The 18,640-nt window shown below is 47.5% G+C and overlaps 1 protein-coding gene across 3 annotated transcripts in view; it reads left to right on the top strand.

Moving 5' to 3' along the window:
* LOC119434336 (putative aminopeptidase W07G4.4) overlaps positions 1–8,432 on the top strand; it is a 78,018-nt gene extending 69,586 nt beyond the window's left edge. For all 3 annotated transcript variants that reach the window (XM_049671857.1, XM_037701511.2, XM_037701506.2), the window contains exons 10-16: positions 75–179; positions 3,678–3,753; positions 4,337–4,455; positions 4,530–4,613; positions 4,666–4,773; positions 7,316–7,447; positions 8,039–8,432. In XM_049671857.1, coding sequence (XP_049527814.1) covers positions 75–179; positions 3,678–3,753; positions 4,337–4,455; positions 4,530–4,613; positions 4,666–4,773; positions 7,316–7,447; positions 8,039–8,167 — 753 coding nt within the window. In that variant the 3' untranslated portion in view covers positions 8,168–8,432. The remainder of the gene's footprint in view (positions 1–74; positions 180–3,677; positions 3,754–4,336; positions 4,456–4,529; positions 4,614–4,665; positions 4,774–7,315; positions 7,448–8,038) is intronic.
* Positions 8,433–18,640: the final 10,208 nt, after the last annotated feature.

Genomic DNA, 18,640 nt, shown 5'->3' with positions numbered 1-18,640 from the left:
AACAGACGCACTTCCCGTGACATATTGCTTGACGGTGTACGCTGTGGCTGACGTCTGGGCATGTTGCTTCCCAGGGCGTGACGTACGACACTGGCGGCGCCGACGTCAAAGCCGGTGGCCACATGGCCGGCATGCATCGCGACAAGTGCGGCGCCGCAGCCGTGGCCGGCTTCTTCAAGGTAAGCCTCCCCAGAACCGTGGTGACGTCGCACTGCGAGCTTCGCCCGAGGGACGAGGGGATCGGAGCTCAACCGAAGGCGGCGGCAGCGCCTGCCATCAACTAGTGACCCTTTTCGCGGCGATCCCGTGGGCGCTGCCATGTTTGATCACGTGGTAACGCGTCCATTGCTTGCCTCAACTGTCTCCGTTGCCTCCTTGTTTACAATGGAAGTGTATGACGCCGGCGCGGCTTAGAAAATCTGTTTTCGGAGATTTCGTAGACGGTGCCTATGGGTGGACGACACGAAGCTTTGATCACAGCTTCAGAGAACATGCAAAAGTGCTTTCGAAGCTAATTAAGCTATGTCCAAACGGCGCAAGCAGCGTATATGGTGCTTGTTCTAAAAGCGGGGCTAAATATGTATTCGAAGCTATCCAAATATTCCGCTCGTGAATTCAGTCAGGATTAGTGTGTTTTGCACTTCGTTCTTTATTCGGCAAATATTTTGAAGCAGTGGCTTGTCAGTTTCTGACTCAGCGAAGTTCCTCGGTGCAGCCACTATCTGATTATTTTCTGCCTAATCGCTAGCGGGTGTGCTCAGTTCCGATAGATTTGTTTTTTCTGCGCACAATGCTTGAAACGTAGCTGTTTCGTACATTGTAATACCTTGTAGCAAATATATATTACAGCTAGTAACTCACTTACTCTTGTGGACCGTCACGAAACATTCAGCTTCGACCATTCGTGAGCCGTAGGTGCAGTCCGTCATTTATTGTGCGTATACAGGGCGCATATATTCAAGTGTGCGCCCATTCACTTATTCTTGATACGTCGGCGATAGAGTGGGTGTAAGTTTTCCTGCCATTTGGGACAGATGTGTATAGATAACGTGCGCGAAACTTACGGCGCTACTCCCTTTTGTCATTGTTTAACGATAGAGCGGTACGTACTCACTCTTGCCGACGTTCTGGGGATGAAGCCCTTTCTTTGAAGGTTAGCGATACAAGTCTGGCGGATGAGCAAATTTCTGCATCATCGAGGAAAACCGTACATCACGAAGTGCCGGTAACACGTTCGGACAGTTGCAGCAGCGGTCCGCGAACTTGGCCACACATATTCATTCTATTCCTTAACATGCCAGTCACTGTTCTTGCAGCCAACTACTGCACACGTCTTCAATCCACACGATTCAATCTAGCATGACTGGAGCACAGTGTGTTTGCGAAAACTCAGTTGCATTTTCGACAGCTGATCGCACAGAAGCAAGGTAGAAGCGGTAATGGTTTCGTATTCGTGCGCGGTCGCTGAGGAGAGGTATGGCGCGCCGCCGTGGGCGCCATCTCGTTTCTCTAAAACAAACTGCTCCGCGAAAAGGGTCAATAGCGCCTCCGCTCAAAAGCAGTCGCTCGCCTGCGAAGTCGGTATACGGCATGTGGAAGAGTTGATGTGTAGATTGCGCACTGTACGATGTTATACTGACGTGCTTATTACGGCCAAAAAAGCAACAACAAACAGTGGATGTATTAAATAGCCAGAAATAATTGCAAAAGCAAAATGTTGACTTAGTAAGCACATTCATCATCATTTTATTTAGGTCTGCCTCCAGTTACTTCTAACTTGTGTCAGCCGATCACCACCCTTTCCCAGCAAGTTTCCTGATTTCCTGGCGACGACCGATCTTGCAGGTTTTCTTAATTAATTAATTAATTTACTTATTTATTTATTAATTATTTTTAGTCCTACCATGTCGCGATTTACAACAAGGTCTAGTAGTTGCCTAGGTAGCACGACTGATAGAGGTACGCTGAACGGTTAGGGCCTACAATAGAAATAAAACCATGACAAAAACGAAACCGCCTTTACCTTAATGACAATGCAACAGAAGACGAAAGAGAGAAATGTGCAGCATTAAAGAAAGGAAATTTGATTTATTGATTGATATTCAGCAGGAAAAAAAAGAAAAAAAAAGAAAGCAAAAGTCGCGACTCTTCCGCCAAGTCCGGGGTGGTTTGTAACCCTAAGTAAGCATGTTTCACCTTTCGTGACCTGCCCAACTACACGTCTCCTTCTTAACCTCAAGTAGAATAACAGCTACACACGTTTGCTCTTTGATCCGTAGTTTATACTGCCGTGTTAACATGACGCCTATAATTTCATGTTCCATAGCTCGTTGCGTACCCGCCGCGGTGGCTCAGTCAGCTAAGGCGTTGCGCTGCTGAGCACGAGTTCGCGGGATCGAATCCCGGCCGCGGCGGCCGCATTTCGATGAAGGCGAAATGCAAAAACGCCTGTGTGCTTGCGTTGTAGTGCACGTTAAACAACCCCAGGTGGTCAAAATTAATCCAGAGCCCTCCACTACGGCGTGCCTCATAATCAGAACTGGTTCTAGCTGGCACGTAAAACCCGAGAAAGAAGAAAGAAGCTCGTTGCGCAGTCCTTAGAAGTTCCTTTGTTAGCCTCTAATTTTAGGCCGTACAGGTTTGCACTACCTGAATGCATTGATTATATACGTTTAAGTGATTTCGGTAAGGTGCTCTTCATGATCAGTGGGTGGCTCCCATTGCGCCTCAACCCATGTTTATTCTTCTGCAGGTTTCTTTCTCATTGCCCGGATCCCTATGGATGATAACTTTACCTAGATAAACGTACCCATTCCCTGCTTGGTTTGACTACCAATTACGAATACTTGTTCCCTCGCCAGGTTGTTGAATAGAATGCAGGCACTTTTGGATATGTGTGGGGCTAATTTGTTTGCTGAAGTAACGTAAATAGATTTGCCCCAAGCATGCACAAAAGTGGTTACATGTTTATGACGCTCTGGACATGGCCCCTGATTTCAAGCTTGACTGGAATAAATTAATCGTCGTGACGTAATTTGTATATAAACGGACATGTGAAGTCTAGTGCTTGTGTGCGCCACTATAAGGTTCCGTCACGCTGGGTGCACAGCCGATAAGACCGCGCAGTGAGCTTCTTTAGGGGGCTTATCGAGGGATTCAGAAAGCTTCAAGGGAGCGTGGCCGCCGATAGTCCTATTCGTCGTTTTTAGCAGCCGGCTTAGGCTGTCTTCCGAGTTTATCTGGAGCCCTCCAATACAACACTAGGTCTTATAGACCTAGTGTTGCTTTAAGACGATAAACCTCATCAATCAATCAGTCGATAAATCAATAAATTAATTCCACCCTCTGCCCTCCGATGAGCCTCTGTGATCCTTACACTTTCTTCCAGATGATAGGTGTCTAGCGAGTGATCGTATCGTCATCAAATAAATAGACGTTAATTAATCAGCGAATCTTGCTCAACATCGTCTAGGCCTGTGATGTGCACATTGGAACAAATTAGTAAGGTTATAGCACTCTCATGTAACATGGTAACAATGTACAGCTGAATCAGTCCAAGCTGCATTTACATGCATGTTTAAGGCGAGAAACAGGAACTATACCGAGTGTGATCAGTCAAGGTAAACAATGGCGTCAGTAAGTCAGTAATTTCTTTTCTTGAATGTCTACTCCCATAGGTGCTGAGCGAGCTTCGTCCTAAAGGTGTCAAAGTGTACGGTGCTATGGCAATGGTCCGAAACAGCATCGGTTCAGGTGAGCTGTCGATGACATTTTGCGCACTATCCATGCATTAGTGGTTTGGGCCCTCAGAGTAAATATATTTAAACGTTACGTGTGATAAATGTTAGGGTTACTGTACTGTGCCCTGGATAAGCATTTGCACAGGATAATGCACAGGATAATGCACAAGATAAGCATTTCTTAATCGCATCTACTGCCGAGGGGGGAGGGACTGTCGCTTGCTCGTTCGTCCGTTGGGGCTTTTCGCTTACATTGAGAATCATGTCGATGGTTTCTGCATACGTTTTCTCTTTCCTTTTTCTTTCTTTCATTTTTTTTTTGCAAACAGTCGAAAAAAGGCTGTCGCTTCATCAATACTTACGAGACTAAACGCAAATTGTTTGTTTTATCTAAAATGCTTTCTAACATAACTTCCTATACTATATCCTTATTTATAGCTTATCGTAATGACCGTTCGCCGCGTACGCTGTGTTTTGTCCTGCTAGCGACGCTTTCGCGGCCGCTCGTCAATCACTAGTTTCTGCTCAGTTGGCGACGCTGCTCGCACGCATGTCGCTGCGTAACGATGAACCCCTGGCCGAACGTTCTCGTGCAGAGTGTTACGTGTCCGACGAGATCATAACATCGCGTGCGGGAGTGCGCGTAAGGATTGGGAACACCGACGCCGAAGGACGTATGGCCATGGCGGACGCTCTTTGCGAGTACAAGGACAAGGTGATGCTCGTCTGATGTCGACGCGCTTTTTGTTTTTCCAGTGCTGAAGTGACAGCCATTCGTTGTCGTTACAGGCACTCAATGAAGTCAACCCACGCATATTCACCATCGCTACCCTGACGGGACACGCATGCGTGGCTGTTGGAGATGGCTATTCGGTAAGTGTGAGCGAACTCTGCGCGCAACGCTGACCCGTGGCTGCTGTTTCAGATAATCATCGACAACGGCCCAGCCCGCTCGAACGCCGTGAGCGCTACGGTACAAGCTGCTGGTGACGAGATCGGAGACTTGTTCGAGGTGTCCACCGTTCGCCGCGAGGTTAGTCCTCAAGTGTTCAGGATTTCTTCTGAGTGTGTCATATCCACACAGCGTCTAGCTACTGGGCCGTAACGATACTTACTAGCATATGATTCAATGCATTGTTATAATCTCAGAAACATGGATTCACGGTTTTATACGTGGTGAGAACGCAGTAACCCCTGCATTTAAGTTCTTCCGAAGGGACAGAGTCAGTAGGAGTGACGGAGTAGCCATTGCAATTAAACCGAACATTGAAGCCACTGTTCTAAACCAGATAGACGACACTGAAACCTTGTGTCTCAAGCTTAAAATATTTGGTCATACCATTGTTGTACTTGCTGCTTACAGAGCACCAGACTCCGATGTCAGCTTTTTACTAAGTTATATAACTATGCGTCACAGTTCAGGAAAGGCAAACTAATGCTATACCGTGCATTGGTGTACGTTACAGAACCCCAGGTGGTCAAAATTACCCCAAGTCCCCCAGTACGGCATGCCTAATATCTTGGTTTTGCTACGTAAAATTCCAGAGTTTAATTTTTAAATTAAAGTGACCTTGTTCAGACTGTTAATGAACCGACACGTTCTGGACCTGGCTCGTGTTTACTTTTAGACCTAGTATTATGATGCGAAAGCTTCAAATGGCCCATTGAGCGAAAAAGCACTGGGAAAAGCCGGCGGCCGTCTGTAGCAGCGAAAAAACGGCACCTGAGTTGCCATTGGCTGCGACGCCACGTCACGAGAGCCTCTTGCATGCTCGTGACGTTGGCTGGCGCTTGCTGGCTCGGGCTGCACGTACCGCTATGGAGTCTGAAGCATCTACATCGTCGGCGGCCGCAACCTCGGCAGTAGCGAAACGTGGCCATCTACGCCAGTACTGCCAGTACACCGCAGACGAAGTAAAGGAGCGGAAGAACGCAGCAAAACGAGCGATGAGGCAGGCAACGAGATCCACCATTGTTGTCAACTCTCCCTATACACGGCGGGCGGCATTAAAGCAAACATTACTCGCAGCGTAAAACTCGAAGGACCATTCAGCGGCGTTCAATTGGAAATTAATGCTTTCGCATTCACAACTCATGAGTGCTCAAGGTGTCCTCGGAATTTTTGCCTCGCTATTTGCCTTGATTTTCTGTTTCAGTTGAATCGAGACTATCTGATCACAATTTGGTGTATTTCACTCTTTTTCTTCATGTCGAAGCTTCGCACTATGCGCCTGCGCTTAGAAGGATAGAAGGTTTCGCACGTGCGGATCACGTTGGCGTATTAAATTACCTTGAGGCGCGTTTTCTAGATTTTCATAGCATAGAAGTGGGTCTCGTTTTGAGATGAATTAAAGTGTATCTGCCTCTTTCGTATTAAGAACTTTTTTCTCAACCAAGTTAAAAAAACGAACAGCCATGGATTAATGGCATTAATCCGTGGATTAATGGGCACATAATACATTTGAAATGCAAAACAATGCGAGCTAGAAAGTAGGTACCTTTTTCCGGCCGTCTGACTGCTATTCGCACTGCGCTGCATCAATCAATCAGCCCAGTCAAATAAATTTTCTTTTGATACTACATTACTGAGATTCATTAGAGATGACTCTCAATTATTCTGGAATATCCACAATTCATGACCACAAGAAACCAATAAGCGAGATTTCACAGGAGGTATACGATAGTTTACTAGAAGGAAGTAGCGCAGCACTTTAACCACCATTTACATAGTGCTTCTCCTGTAGTTAACGGCTCACTCTGTTTCTTTGATATTGAAGGCATGATATCATCTTGAAACTGCAGTGCGCACGCAAGAAACGAGGACACAAGGTTAAAGTGACGCGAAGTGCCTCGCGAATACACGCGAAGTGCCTCGAGCGGCCAGTCGTGTGACAATTTTGCGTGTATTCGCGGGCATCTTTCACGCCCGCAAAAACACTTATGTAGCACGTAATGAGCAACAGAACGCTGTATCGGGAGTTTCTCATGTCGCTCTACAATTTTCTCATTGACACTTTTTATCTAATTATAATATTTGTGAAGTTGATTTTTTAAATTATGACTAATTATCTAATTAGGCGGAATGCAAAAAATAGTCTGAGTATCTCCAAGCGATGGTAAACAACATTACCTTGGTTCTGTCCAGCTACGTAGCATTTGCATATTTTAAAACTTTGGCCGAAGTTAACTGAAACACCCTGTATGTTACACCATTATCAACTCGCCAAACGCGGCATACTCATTCGCAATCCTTAACGCCATACTTTGTCAGGACTAACCTGTTTAAATTTTCATACTTCCCCAGAACTGTTGTCGACTGTAACAGTTTGCCTGAAAATTGCCCTAATCTTGTAGAGCGAATTGAAGCTCATATCTTATAACGTGTGCTGCTCGTTGCTTGCGTTTGAAAGTGTCTGTCTTGATGGTGTGTGTGTGTGTTTTTGTCACTCTCTCTGTTCTGTACTTATTTTTGCCGCTCCTGCTTAGGCTTTTGTGCATCTCTTCTTCAAGGTGTTAATTCAGGACGTGCACGCTATTGTCGTGCAATCGTGACTTATATTGTTGCTAATGCGCAGGACTACAATTTCGTGCGAGGCCCATCCGAGTACGAGGACCTGATCCAGTGTAACAACGAGCCGTCGTCGCGTACTCCGCGGGGTCACCAGATGCCGGCAGCGTTCCTCATCAAGGCATCCGGTCTGGACAAGGTCAGTCTCTACTTCGCAGACATTTTCTTGTCAAATCGTAGGCTGTTCGCTTTCGGCAAACCACAGTCTTCAAATATTAACGACATTTAAAGAATTTTCGCAGCATTGTTATTATTTTTTTTTATTGCAATCGAGTGAATTGGTCTTTCTTCAGTTCGTAGCAGTCTTTGTTGAAAGTGCGCAGGTCACTTCGCGAGTGGGTCGAGCAACCTCCGTGCCCCGGCTACGCCGCTTATGTATACTTGCTCTCCGAACCACTTTAACGAATTGACCTCGTCACTTCCTCCTGCAACTTCGCAGTGTCGTGCGCGAAACAGCTGCATCGCATCGCGACGCTGGTACTACATTCTTCCGATCATGCGCACTTTCGACGTAGACTGGCAGCCCGGTATTGATTTTAGTCGTAAAATTTCTCCTCGCCGCCTCAGTACTTGAGCGGTTCGAAAAAAAAAAATAAAAAAAACAAGGACGGGCCGTGGTATAGCTCTGTTTTAATCGCTGTCCACACGCTGTTGGCTTGATGTCGTGCGCAAGAAAGAGTGCGGGCAAGTTTGCCCCCTTGAACGCGAGTTGTTCTCTGCTCCCGCGCAGCACGGCCTGGATTCCAAGCGACCGCTGTGCTACTCGCACATCGACATCGCTGCCAGCTCGGGACCGTTCCCGGGAGTGCCGACGGGGGCCCCCATTGCTGCTCTGACTGTAGCTTTTCTGCTGGACTGAAGTCTGCGGGCCGCTTCCCTCGAGTGGCTCCCACCTAATCAACCATGGAGATTGTTTACGCGTGCAGGCCAGAGGACGAAATGAGATTATATCTGTTTTCTTCTTCTCTCGTGACCAGTGATTTTTTAAAAGCTTTACTCGCATGCAAATCTTTCATCAAATGAATTTACTCGAGGCAGTTTTATTGGTCGGAGGTGCTTTTACTCCATATTTCTGTTTGTATTGGGGAAATAAAATAAATATTGCAACAGCGCTTGGCGCGAAACGAGTTGCACGCACTTTCTTCGCTGCTCTGGAAGTGGTTCCTATAGCTGCTGCATTTTTTTTTTCTCTTTTGTACGTCACTTGACGCCAATGAGAAAGGGAGAGTTCAGAAAGCGTGTCCTTGTTATGGTGTCCAACGGAAAACGCACACTTGGAAGACACGCTCACATTCAGATTTTTTTAAAGCATTTATATTCGAGCGCACTTCTACCATTGTACTGCACTCTTATACAGACGTATAGGGACATTTCAAGTTCCAAAACATCCCTTTTTACGTATCGTTGACCTTGGTGGTATTTGAGCCAGTCAACGTGAAGCTCATACCACTGGAACTTAGCCATCAGGTTGTGTGCATAACAAGCACCAGCTGCTCTGATTAGTTGACTTTTCCTACTCGGTGTTTTTTTTTTTTTTTTTCCGTACAGCGGCAAAGTCGGGGTGGGGGGGGGGGGGGGGAGGTGGAAGGAAAGGGCTGTTATAATCTAGTCGTGTTAAAAACGCAAACGTTTTAAATACGTGTTATATAAAACGAGACAAAAGCTGCTAACATAAACACGTTATTCTTGCTGTTAATTAGAAGTTGTTCTTTTTACGTTGCCTACAAGTGCGGCTTCTGAGACCCCCGGCGTTTAGGCGCGCAGGGATGAAATGTTGCTGCCTCTTAAGAATGGGCCGCTACAACTATAAGTGAAAAATCCCGTTTGAAGTAAAAAAAAAAAAAAAATAGTGGTTCGAAGGGCGATGCACGGACAGCGATCGCAAGGTATAGTTTTGCAATTGAACTTTCGTTTAGAGAGAGAGAAACAACTTTATTTAAATAAAGATCGTGCTTGGTTACTGTGGGTGGAGCCCCTCTTCCAGGGCCCCACTGGCTATTGCGGCGCGCCGGGCCTGGTCAGGGGTCGCCAATTGGCTTCCCAAGTCCAGTTCGGAGAGTCGCGCCTCCCACGACCAATTGTTTAGTGTATCGTGAAGTAGCGGCGACACGGCGTCTGCCGGACGCTGCGTGCATTGGTAAGTGATGTGTTCTAGTATCGGGATGGAGTCACACCATGGACATCTGTCGCTGTGTTTGTGGGGAAATATTTTGTGCAGTCTATGTAAGTGTGGGGAGGTGTTTATCTGTATTCGGCGCCAGTCCCTCGCCTGTCGCCTGTTGAGCTTAGGGTGAGGTGGAGCTTTGGATCGTCTTTCGTTTAGAGCCTCTACTCTGGGATTCAGCTACAGGGATGTGGCTGAATCCGTTGTCCAGGAATTTATTATGGAGTACTGTCGAATGTCTTGTTAAATTTGTATATTTTCATTTTTGTGTGCGTTTTAATTAATTAATATTGATTCTTAATACTATCATTGCTATTATTTATTCACATCCTGTCCATATTTTGTGCAGTTTTTTTTTTCTCTTTTTGAACAATCTCGAGCAATCGTAAATGCAGAACATGCACATTGTGTTTGTCCGGACACTGAACCGAAAGTGAAGTCGACTGTGCCATGGCCACTCAGGTGATAAATAAAATAAAAATAAAGCGGCCGCTTGTGCTGGTTGTTGTGAATCGAGGAAAAAGCGTAAACATTATTCAGATTCCACGCAATGTGGAAATCAATGTTATACGAATTATTTTTCAGCATTGTTTTGTGTTCTGCAAAGCGTTAATAGACGGACAAACGTGTTTGTGTAAGGCAAGCAGTTGGTGTGTGCTACAGCAGCAGCAAGGCGACGTCAACATGTATGATGACGGCAGCAATGTCATGATCACTGATAAATTGTACTCCGCCAAAGAAACGTTACGACCTGTTTCCTCAAGGCTCATTCACACTAGACCGACACGACACCGATTTTGGTCTGCCGACTGTTGGCGACAGCAGTTTTACAAGACGGGAAACGCTGTGGACAACGGTTTAAAGGAAGGAAAACGCTGTCGCCAACAGTCGGCAGACCAAAATCGGTGTCGTGTCGGCCTAGTGTGAATGAGCCGTGACGACCTAGGCCGATCACGGAGGCAGTCAAATGCGGGAAACTGGCGTGCTTTCGCTTTTAACTTAGGCGCAATTTGTTCGCACTCGAGGGACAGTCGTTAGGCTGGCAATTATTTGCCCATTCATTCCTGCGTCTGTGGCGCACATGCTCTCGCTTTTAAAAAGAAATTGTTGCTGTGCGACCCGATTAACGCGCCAATCGTCTCCAAGCACAGAAGCACAAAAAAGGTACAGAAGGCAGGTCTCGCTGGGCGGCTGAAACCTGCGCTCAGCTTTGTCCGAGTACGGAAAACCATGACAGGATTTTCGGAAGTGCCGTAGTCTTCTGGCCACGAGCGCTCACGCTCTTTTCTATAGAGTTCTATTTGAAAAAAAAAAAACAAAGGTGATGATGATTGGAATAAAAATGATGGCTTGAATATGCATGCAAAGTGAGGGCTCAACACTCTACTATCATGCAGGAACTCCGTGAAAGCCTTTTGACATGTCTAAACCACGCCGAGAGCCTGGCTAAGGTCCCGATACAGTCAAGATAACTGTATCAGAGAAAGTTCGATCGCCCAAATCCCGTGATTCACTGACCAGAATACTTTGACGCAGAGAAACCTCTAAGGATTCTCTTTACAATAAACTTGTGTGTCCATCTATATGTAGAGGCGCCGAAGAGCTAGGCAGCTGCATATCACGAATATTTTTTTTTCTTCGTATCCCAGCCCGGCTTTATTCCACAAGCTTTATCCCGACACTTATGCCAGTAGTTCTTGCAGGCACTGCAATGACTTCACTAGCCTAGACCATATGCTCTGGCGTTACTCCTCGTTGCGAGGCACGTAACAAATCAATGAGGACAAGTGGCTCTGCGCTATCAAGAGCCCCGATGCCGGGGCGCAACTATGGGCTGTCCAGAGGGCCCACGATGCGACGGTCGGGCATGGCCTGACTGTCCCAACGTGGGAGCGGCCCGCAGCGCGCTGAGTCGCGTACCTCAGTACTTTCATTAAAGTTTTGCGTCCATCCATCCATCCATTGTAGTTTCGTGCTTTTTTTTTTTCTATTCGGTGAATGTTACTCCACAAGATACGAAGGAGCATGGGAATGACAGATGTCTCCAGGAGTGACGACATTAGCTTGATTCTACTCGAATAGTAATTTCCGCTGTCGTGCGACAGCTGAGAACAGCATTTCGGCGAAATGGTTACCCTAATAGCTTTCTGGCAGAAATTGTTTGTGCATGCAATATGGCCTACTCGCTGCGTTTAGCGTAAGGGCTTCACGTCGCGCTTACAGCTGTAGGAGCTACGCTTGAACGAACGCAAACAGGACTCCACCGTGTATGCATTGGTTCAGAAGCGATGCGCAGCACTTGCACAAGCTCGACCTACCTACGCGTGACGGCTTCCCGACGTGTGTAAACAGACGCGTGCACAGAACACAACCAGTGCTCTCTGCTCTTGCGCGCCGGAACCGCCGGAACGCACGACGCGTACGTCCAGGGTCTCGGAAAGGCAGCAGCATCGAGCGTGTGCGATCGTAAACATAGGGGTTACGGGCTACCGCCTTGGCCTCGATTGTCGGCGTTCGACGCTGCCATTCGCCGATGCGTCGCGCTGTGGTGCAGGTCGAACCCGAGGGAACAACCCGGAGCCACCAGAGGCTTTTCCAATCCGTATACTTCGACATGAGCATGTAGGTGCGAACGAGGAGGGAGAACGTTTACGAAGAAAAAAAAAAAAAAAATACGCGAGTCGGCAGCTTCGTCTTGCTTTCGATACGCACCAAAGGGGGAAGAGGGCGGAGTGGGGCTCCTTAGTTCTGGATACGTACGGACTTTGCTGCCTGCTGGGCCCACCACACCAGCTGTTACTGGTCACGCGGGTCCGAACTGGACAGCACGGGATCCCACTGTTCAGAGGTCGGATTTTTTATTGGCGGTGTGGAGGGCGTGTTTCAGCATGCCCAGGTGCATACAGTAAAGTGATGCATACTTGCCCCAGTCGGGGCAATTGTAGGAGTAGAGGGTGGGATGAATAGCATGCCTGATATAGGCTTAGGTGCTAGTAAAGATTGGTCTGTAAATGCCGTACGCTACGGCTGCTTCTGTGGAGAGGGTTGGGTTAGGAGGGGGTTACAGTAGGCGGTATAGGCGATAATGTTGGAGGAGGATGTGTTAAGTGGAGGAGTATGGACTCCGTCACGGTCCACTATTTAGTGCGGCGTCCGGCTTACATAGGCTCGGACGACAGCGTGGGCTCGCTGGTTTCCGCGAATAAACTTGTGGCCTGGGGTCCATACGAGGCTGATGCTGGGTGGCATGACGGTGGCTAGGCAAGTGATGCGGTGGGCGGCTGAGGAGAGTCGGCCTCGGATGAAGCTGCGACAAGCAGCTTGGGAATCGGAGATCATGTTCTTGGTCTGGTCTATAGATGTAGAAGCGATGTCAAGGGCAATGGCCACCTCTTCAGCCGCATTGATGGTGGTGAACTTAAACGAGGCCGACGTTAGCTCTTGCTAGGTGTGGTCGACCACGCTGACCGTGTGGACTTGGCGACGGGGGTGCGTAGCCCCGTCTACACATATATATGTTACATGGGTTGACCGCCATATCGCTGTTGTAGCGCGCTTGCACGAGATCGGCGACGTTCGGCATGGAAATCCGGGTGCATGTTTACGAAGGCGACCGTACTCGTGCAGAAGAGTCAACACACGTTGAACGCTGTCGGAACTTCGATAATACATCCCGATGCGAGAACACGTATGTGCCAAAACTATAGACGTTTTCATCCAGCGCCACCGCGCTCTGGCAACGCTGTGCGCCGGCATCCGGCGCCCTTAGGAAACTTTCGGTAGCCGTTCCTTTTGCTCGTTTTTGCTGGTATATTTGTTCGCTCGCGCGCTCGTCCTGCGGATATTCTGTGTTATTTTCCGGGTATATCGATATAAGTGCGACTTGTGGCATTCAGTGTGTTGCGTGACGGCGAGTAGCTCTTTTAGCATCGACTGTTTTCATTACGTTTACTCGTCAACGGTGTTTTTCAAATCTGGGAGCCTACCAAGAGCTCCCAGATTTGCTCTGCTCACTTCATCCAAGGTACGTTACTACGTGGAGTAGCCGGACTGCTATAATGCTGAATAATAAAAGTGCTACTGAGCGATTGTTCTGGCCGTATGTCGTGTAACTCACGCGAGAGCAGCTCGACTCTCGCCCCGAGTTTGCCCGCTCGTCCAGTTTCTTGCCTCGGCGTGGATCGCCATGCTACGAACACGAGTTTAAATTATTGTTTAGCGAGTGCCATGCTGCCGCCGTTTTATATTAATGTTTTTCGTATCTGGGGCACAAGTGCACTTCTGCAGCTTTACTACCTAGGTACATGTGCGCATTGGTTTATCATGTTTAACGTCCTAAAGCAACTCCGGCTATGACGGACGCCGCAGTGGAGGGCTCCGGATAATTTCGGCCACCTGTGGTTCTTTAACGTGCACTGACATCGCACAGTACGCGGACCTCTAGCCTTTCGCCTCGATCAAAATGCGATGGCCGCGGCCCAAACGGCGTCTTTCGGGTCAGCAACCGGGCACCGTAACCGCTGAGCCATCGCGGCGGCATGTGAGCATTCGTATCGGTATCGCAGAGCAGAATCGCAGAAAAGCTAGCGATTTCCGTGCATGCATGTAGGAAGCTTCGGCCACATTCTAAAAGCATTTACGAATTAACGGAGGCCAATTATGGATTGCAATCTCGTGCCCAACACTACAGGTTTCATTTTGTTTGAAGTGTGGTAAATTCGTGAGCATTTAAGTTAGTCCCATTTCAGTCGACCTAGGTTTCTTGCACTAAATGACTTTTGAGAATGTACAGTTATTTGTGAATGCATACTGAAAAGCAGAAACAAGGCATATGCCGCAGAAAACATGTGCATGTACACATGCACAGCTTACCACTTCATATCCTCCATCTTGCAGCAATAAAAGTTCCATTGCGAAATGCAAAAACGCCCGTGTGCTTGTGTTGTCGGGCACGTTAAAGAGCCCCAGGTGGTCAAAATTAATCCAAAACCCTCCACTACGGCGAGCCTCATAATCAGAACTGGTTTTGGCACGTAAAACCCCAGAAAGAAGAAAAAAGTGCCATTAAATTTTTTCTAGTTTTCGGCAGTCCCATTACCTGCCTTGAAGACAACAGTCTGCGTTCATTGCATGTCCTCACTAATAAGATGCTGCGCTTGTTGCTCTGGGGTTGTAACTGAGGGAAGGTGTTTGGAGCCCGGCGAAAACGAAAATCGCTCGACATCATCGTCCAGCGGATCGGGCAGCACTCTGCCTCTAAACATCAGCTTTTGGCGATACCTATCTTTTGCTTCGGTGCTAAGCGCCTTAAAGCAGTCGCTCGTCATCTCGACAATATTCACGATGTAGAATCAGCTAATCACAGATTCCACCAAGCAGTGCAAACATCGACACGCCGTCCTCACGTCGCGCATGCCTTCAAACAACACAGCCGGAAGTGCTTCTAGCTCTCCTGCCGGAAGTTCCGATGGGGCAACCAATCAGCGGCAAGCGAGGTTTGTTTGTAAACACTGAAACCGTCTATATATATGATGAGCTGTTCGACTCATTGAGACTGGTGATATGCCTGGACTGTTGCGTAGCAGCGGGGCGCGCATCGTTGACGCACTGTTTCTCAGCACCACTGACGCCATCTCTCTCTCTCTCTCTCTCTCTCTATATATATATATATATATATATATATATATATATATATATATATATATATATATGAAATTGTTATTACATGCACAACCCATCGTGCAACTCTGCGACCTACCTTCGACAGTGATAGACCAGATAGGTCGAGTTCGATTATCGCTCTCACGACAGCTGGGTACTTAAAGCGCACCGGGGTACTTTTCTTGAAACCTGAGAAACGCGCTCGAATGAATGTTACGCCTATCAATGAAGATGGTTTCCCAAAAAATACTTTTAAAAGGACCTTATATGAACAGTGATATAAACAGTGCAATCTTTAATTTCCCCATTTCACCTCAACACATCGGTTCCTCTCAACTGGGGCGGCGCTGATAGCAGTGTTGTTGTTGTTGTGGCCTCAAAACATGGCCATTTTCCTGCCTATACCGCTCCTTTCGTTTCTTCATTCCGCGTTACGTTTATGGCAACATTTCGAGGCTGGCATCTGACACAGGTGCGCGAGGGCGACAGAGGAGCGACAACTCCACCGTTTCCCCAGATCTCTGATGGGGTGCACGCGCTTTTGGTCATGGCTTTATTACCATGAACGAAATTGTTGGCGTCTATGCGCCGTCGTGATCAACATTTGTAGAATCTTGGTTTATAAACGTTGGAACGATGAACTTCATTGCTGACATGGGCGGCGAAAAAAATTCACCGACGATTACGATACTCCCCAATGCGAAATTTGAGCGCAGTTCTATACGTGTTTTCATTTCGCGATATATTGACTCGCGCGGACAATCTGTCTCGTGCGGCACATTGCAAACGGAGCGAAATGTGGTGTGACTGCCTCGCTAATCGGGAGATCACGACAGGCAGCGCGTGGGTGACGCGTGGGCGCGATTCACAGCCGCCGCCGCAGACAGACCTATACTCATGCATCGCTTTGTTTCCATATGCCTGACGCGCGCTACTCTGGCGCCAACTCGTAGCCGTCGCCGCCGCAAAGTACGCTTTTCTTCTCACGCTTTCACCATACACTCCTCCGTTGCTTTCCTCCTCGAGCTGTCTTCGCTTTCGCCATCTTTCATTCGCGCTCCGCGTTTACTCTTTCATCATTCGCTGTGCTCGTTCGCTCGGTTACAAGGGACGCCGAGGGACGACGCCGACGCTCGCCGCAGGAACGGGCGCCTAAGAGCTGCGCTCTAAAATGACAGCATGGTTCTTTAGAACTTTTGAGCAGTGTTTGTAGAGTACCGTCTGTCATATAGTGTACGTACTCCTTAACGTGTTTCCTTTCCTCTTTTTTTTTGTTTCTCTATATACTTGTAAATAATGCAGCAGGTAGCCGTACAGCCCCGGATCATGGAACCTTGGCTCTTTCTGCAACATTTTCTCTCTTTCTTTTTCTTGTAAGATATGTGCATGCCTATTAAAATATGATTTTGGTTTCCAATGTGCTACTTGCTGAGGTTTCGACAGTCGGGCATCGACCGCTGAGGAATGCGACACAAACAGCCATGTCAATTTAAAAATAGGATGCTGCCTGCGCTCTACGTACACTTGGGCGGGCAGTACGCGGCAAACACCTGTGCAAAACTGCTACAACCACCCCAAGATGCATTGCTTCATGCGTATACACAGCGACCGCGCGAGTGAAACCGCTACAACAGTTTATGCGTAGAAGATTGTCACTGCAGCTGCTTTCAGAGCACGTACACAGACCCAAAGTGATATTTCTGTAGTCGCAGCGCGCAATATGGCCCAAGGTAGTCGAGCCGACACAGCGCCGAGATCCCAGCACTTCAATAACATCCCCTCACCTTTTCCAATCACGTCAACGTGCCACTTGAACACGTACACCAGCGCAGCGCCATGACGCAAATGCAAGCTGCCTGTTCAGTCGGTCGGTCAAAGGTGGCCTCACGGCAGCTCGAAGACATGTATGTTTTTAACTTCTAGCATGTATGTTTTTAACTTATAGCATTTTTCGTGGCCTGATCTCGGAGATAGTGCAGTCTAAAAATGTGGGCCGATCCCGAAGGCAGTGCAGTTTAAAGTCCGACGCTCTTCCTACTAAATCAGTGTTTTACCCCAGTCACACGGGCGTGCCAAAGGTCCTTTGAAGTTAAGAAGCATAGAGATTTCAAAGGAACATTAGTTCAAGGGATATGTGTCAGTGCTACACGGTCTCCGTTTAAGCTTTAAACAGAAACCGCAACGTGTCCTTAGCGCTGCCGTCGCCTCAAAAGTAATAAAGAATATGGGCCCGAATGCGTCTTACAATACATTTATGCAGTATTTTTTCTGCAATATTTACTTTTTCTATTACATTGAAACATCAAAACAAAATATACGCGTAGTAAGGTCGTTACTTTACCAAATACTGAGGTATTTATTGTAATGTGTTGCCGCTGATGACAGGCCGTGCCGACGCTGCTGTACCGGCGTTCATGATCGAGATTGCGGGTGTCCCAAAAATGTTTAGGATTTTATTACTAGTATTTAGTACTTAGAAGCTTGTTCAAAACAGGTCAAAATTAAACTTCCGTATTTATAAACATTGTTATTTCTGCTATCGGACACCCTCTAGGCTCGAGAGTATTCCCTTGAGATTTCAAAGGACGAATGCGGCCTCCTTTGACTCAAAGCTCCCTTCGAGAAGGCCTCCTTTGGTGCGCTCGTGTGACAGCGCGCAATCTCCCTTGAAGTAAAGGATCTTTGGGTTCAAAGGTTATTGAAAGTGCCCGTGTGACTGGGGTATTTCTCAATCTTTTCCAGCACTTGACCCCTTTTAGTAGTGCCAAACCTACAAGGCGCATTTAATAAAAATTTCCCCTGACTCACTGTCTTTGGGTTGATGAGCACGAAAGTTGGTATATTTGTTTCCCTTTTTTTACATAGCTGCCACCGAGAGCCACACACTTCTGCCATTGCTTCACGCAGCTGTGGGTACCACTCTTGCAGAAGTCCTCAGGTTGGTCTTGGAGCCATGACTTCGGCGATGAGCGTTTTATCACCAGGAAACTGCCTGGTTTTCAAAAATAGCTTCTTGCATCGAAAGAGGTGGAAATTTTAGGGCGCGAGGTCGGGAGAGTACGAGGGATGGCGAAGAATTTCATTCCACAGGAGCATGCTTCCATTTGTGCAACGTGCGAGTTGTGAGCAGGAGCATTGTCTTGCAAAAGCAGGACACCTTTTGACAGCATGCCACGCCTGCTGATTTTGATGGCTTCCCTTAATTATGTGAGCAATTTAGCATAATAAGTCCCCGTTACGTTGACACCTTTCCGCAGGAAATCTGTCATCACCACTTCTTGCTGATCTAAGAAAACTGTCAGCATCACCTTGATAGTTCAAGACACTGGTCTTGGAACTTTTTAGCTAGTTCTTGAATCGGTTTGCGGTGATCCTTCCAATGACTGTCTCCCCTTTGTAACAGTGTCCCCATCAATGACTGAATGAGGTCGACCGGGAGTCGGTGGCGTTTCGCCCAACTTCCGTCCACGTTTGAAGTGCCGATACCAGTACTGAAGGATGCCATAC

Source organism: Dermacentor silvarum, chromosome 1 (genome assembly GCF_013339745.2).
Source record: "Dermacentor silvarum isolate Dsil-2018 chromosome 1, BIME_Dsil_1.4, whole genome shotgun sequence".
Classification (NCBI taxonomy): Eukaryota; Metazoa; Arthropoda; class Arachnida; order Ixodida; family Ixodidae; genus Dermacentor; species Dermacentor silvarum.
Note: the sequence above shows the minus strand (reverse complement) of the source record. Positions and strands in the feature narration are given on the sequence as shown.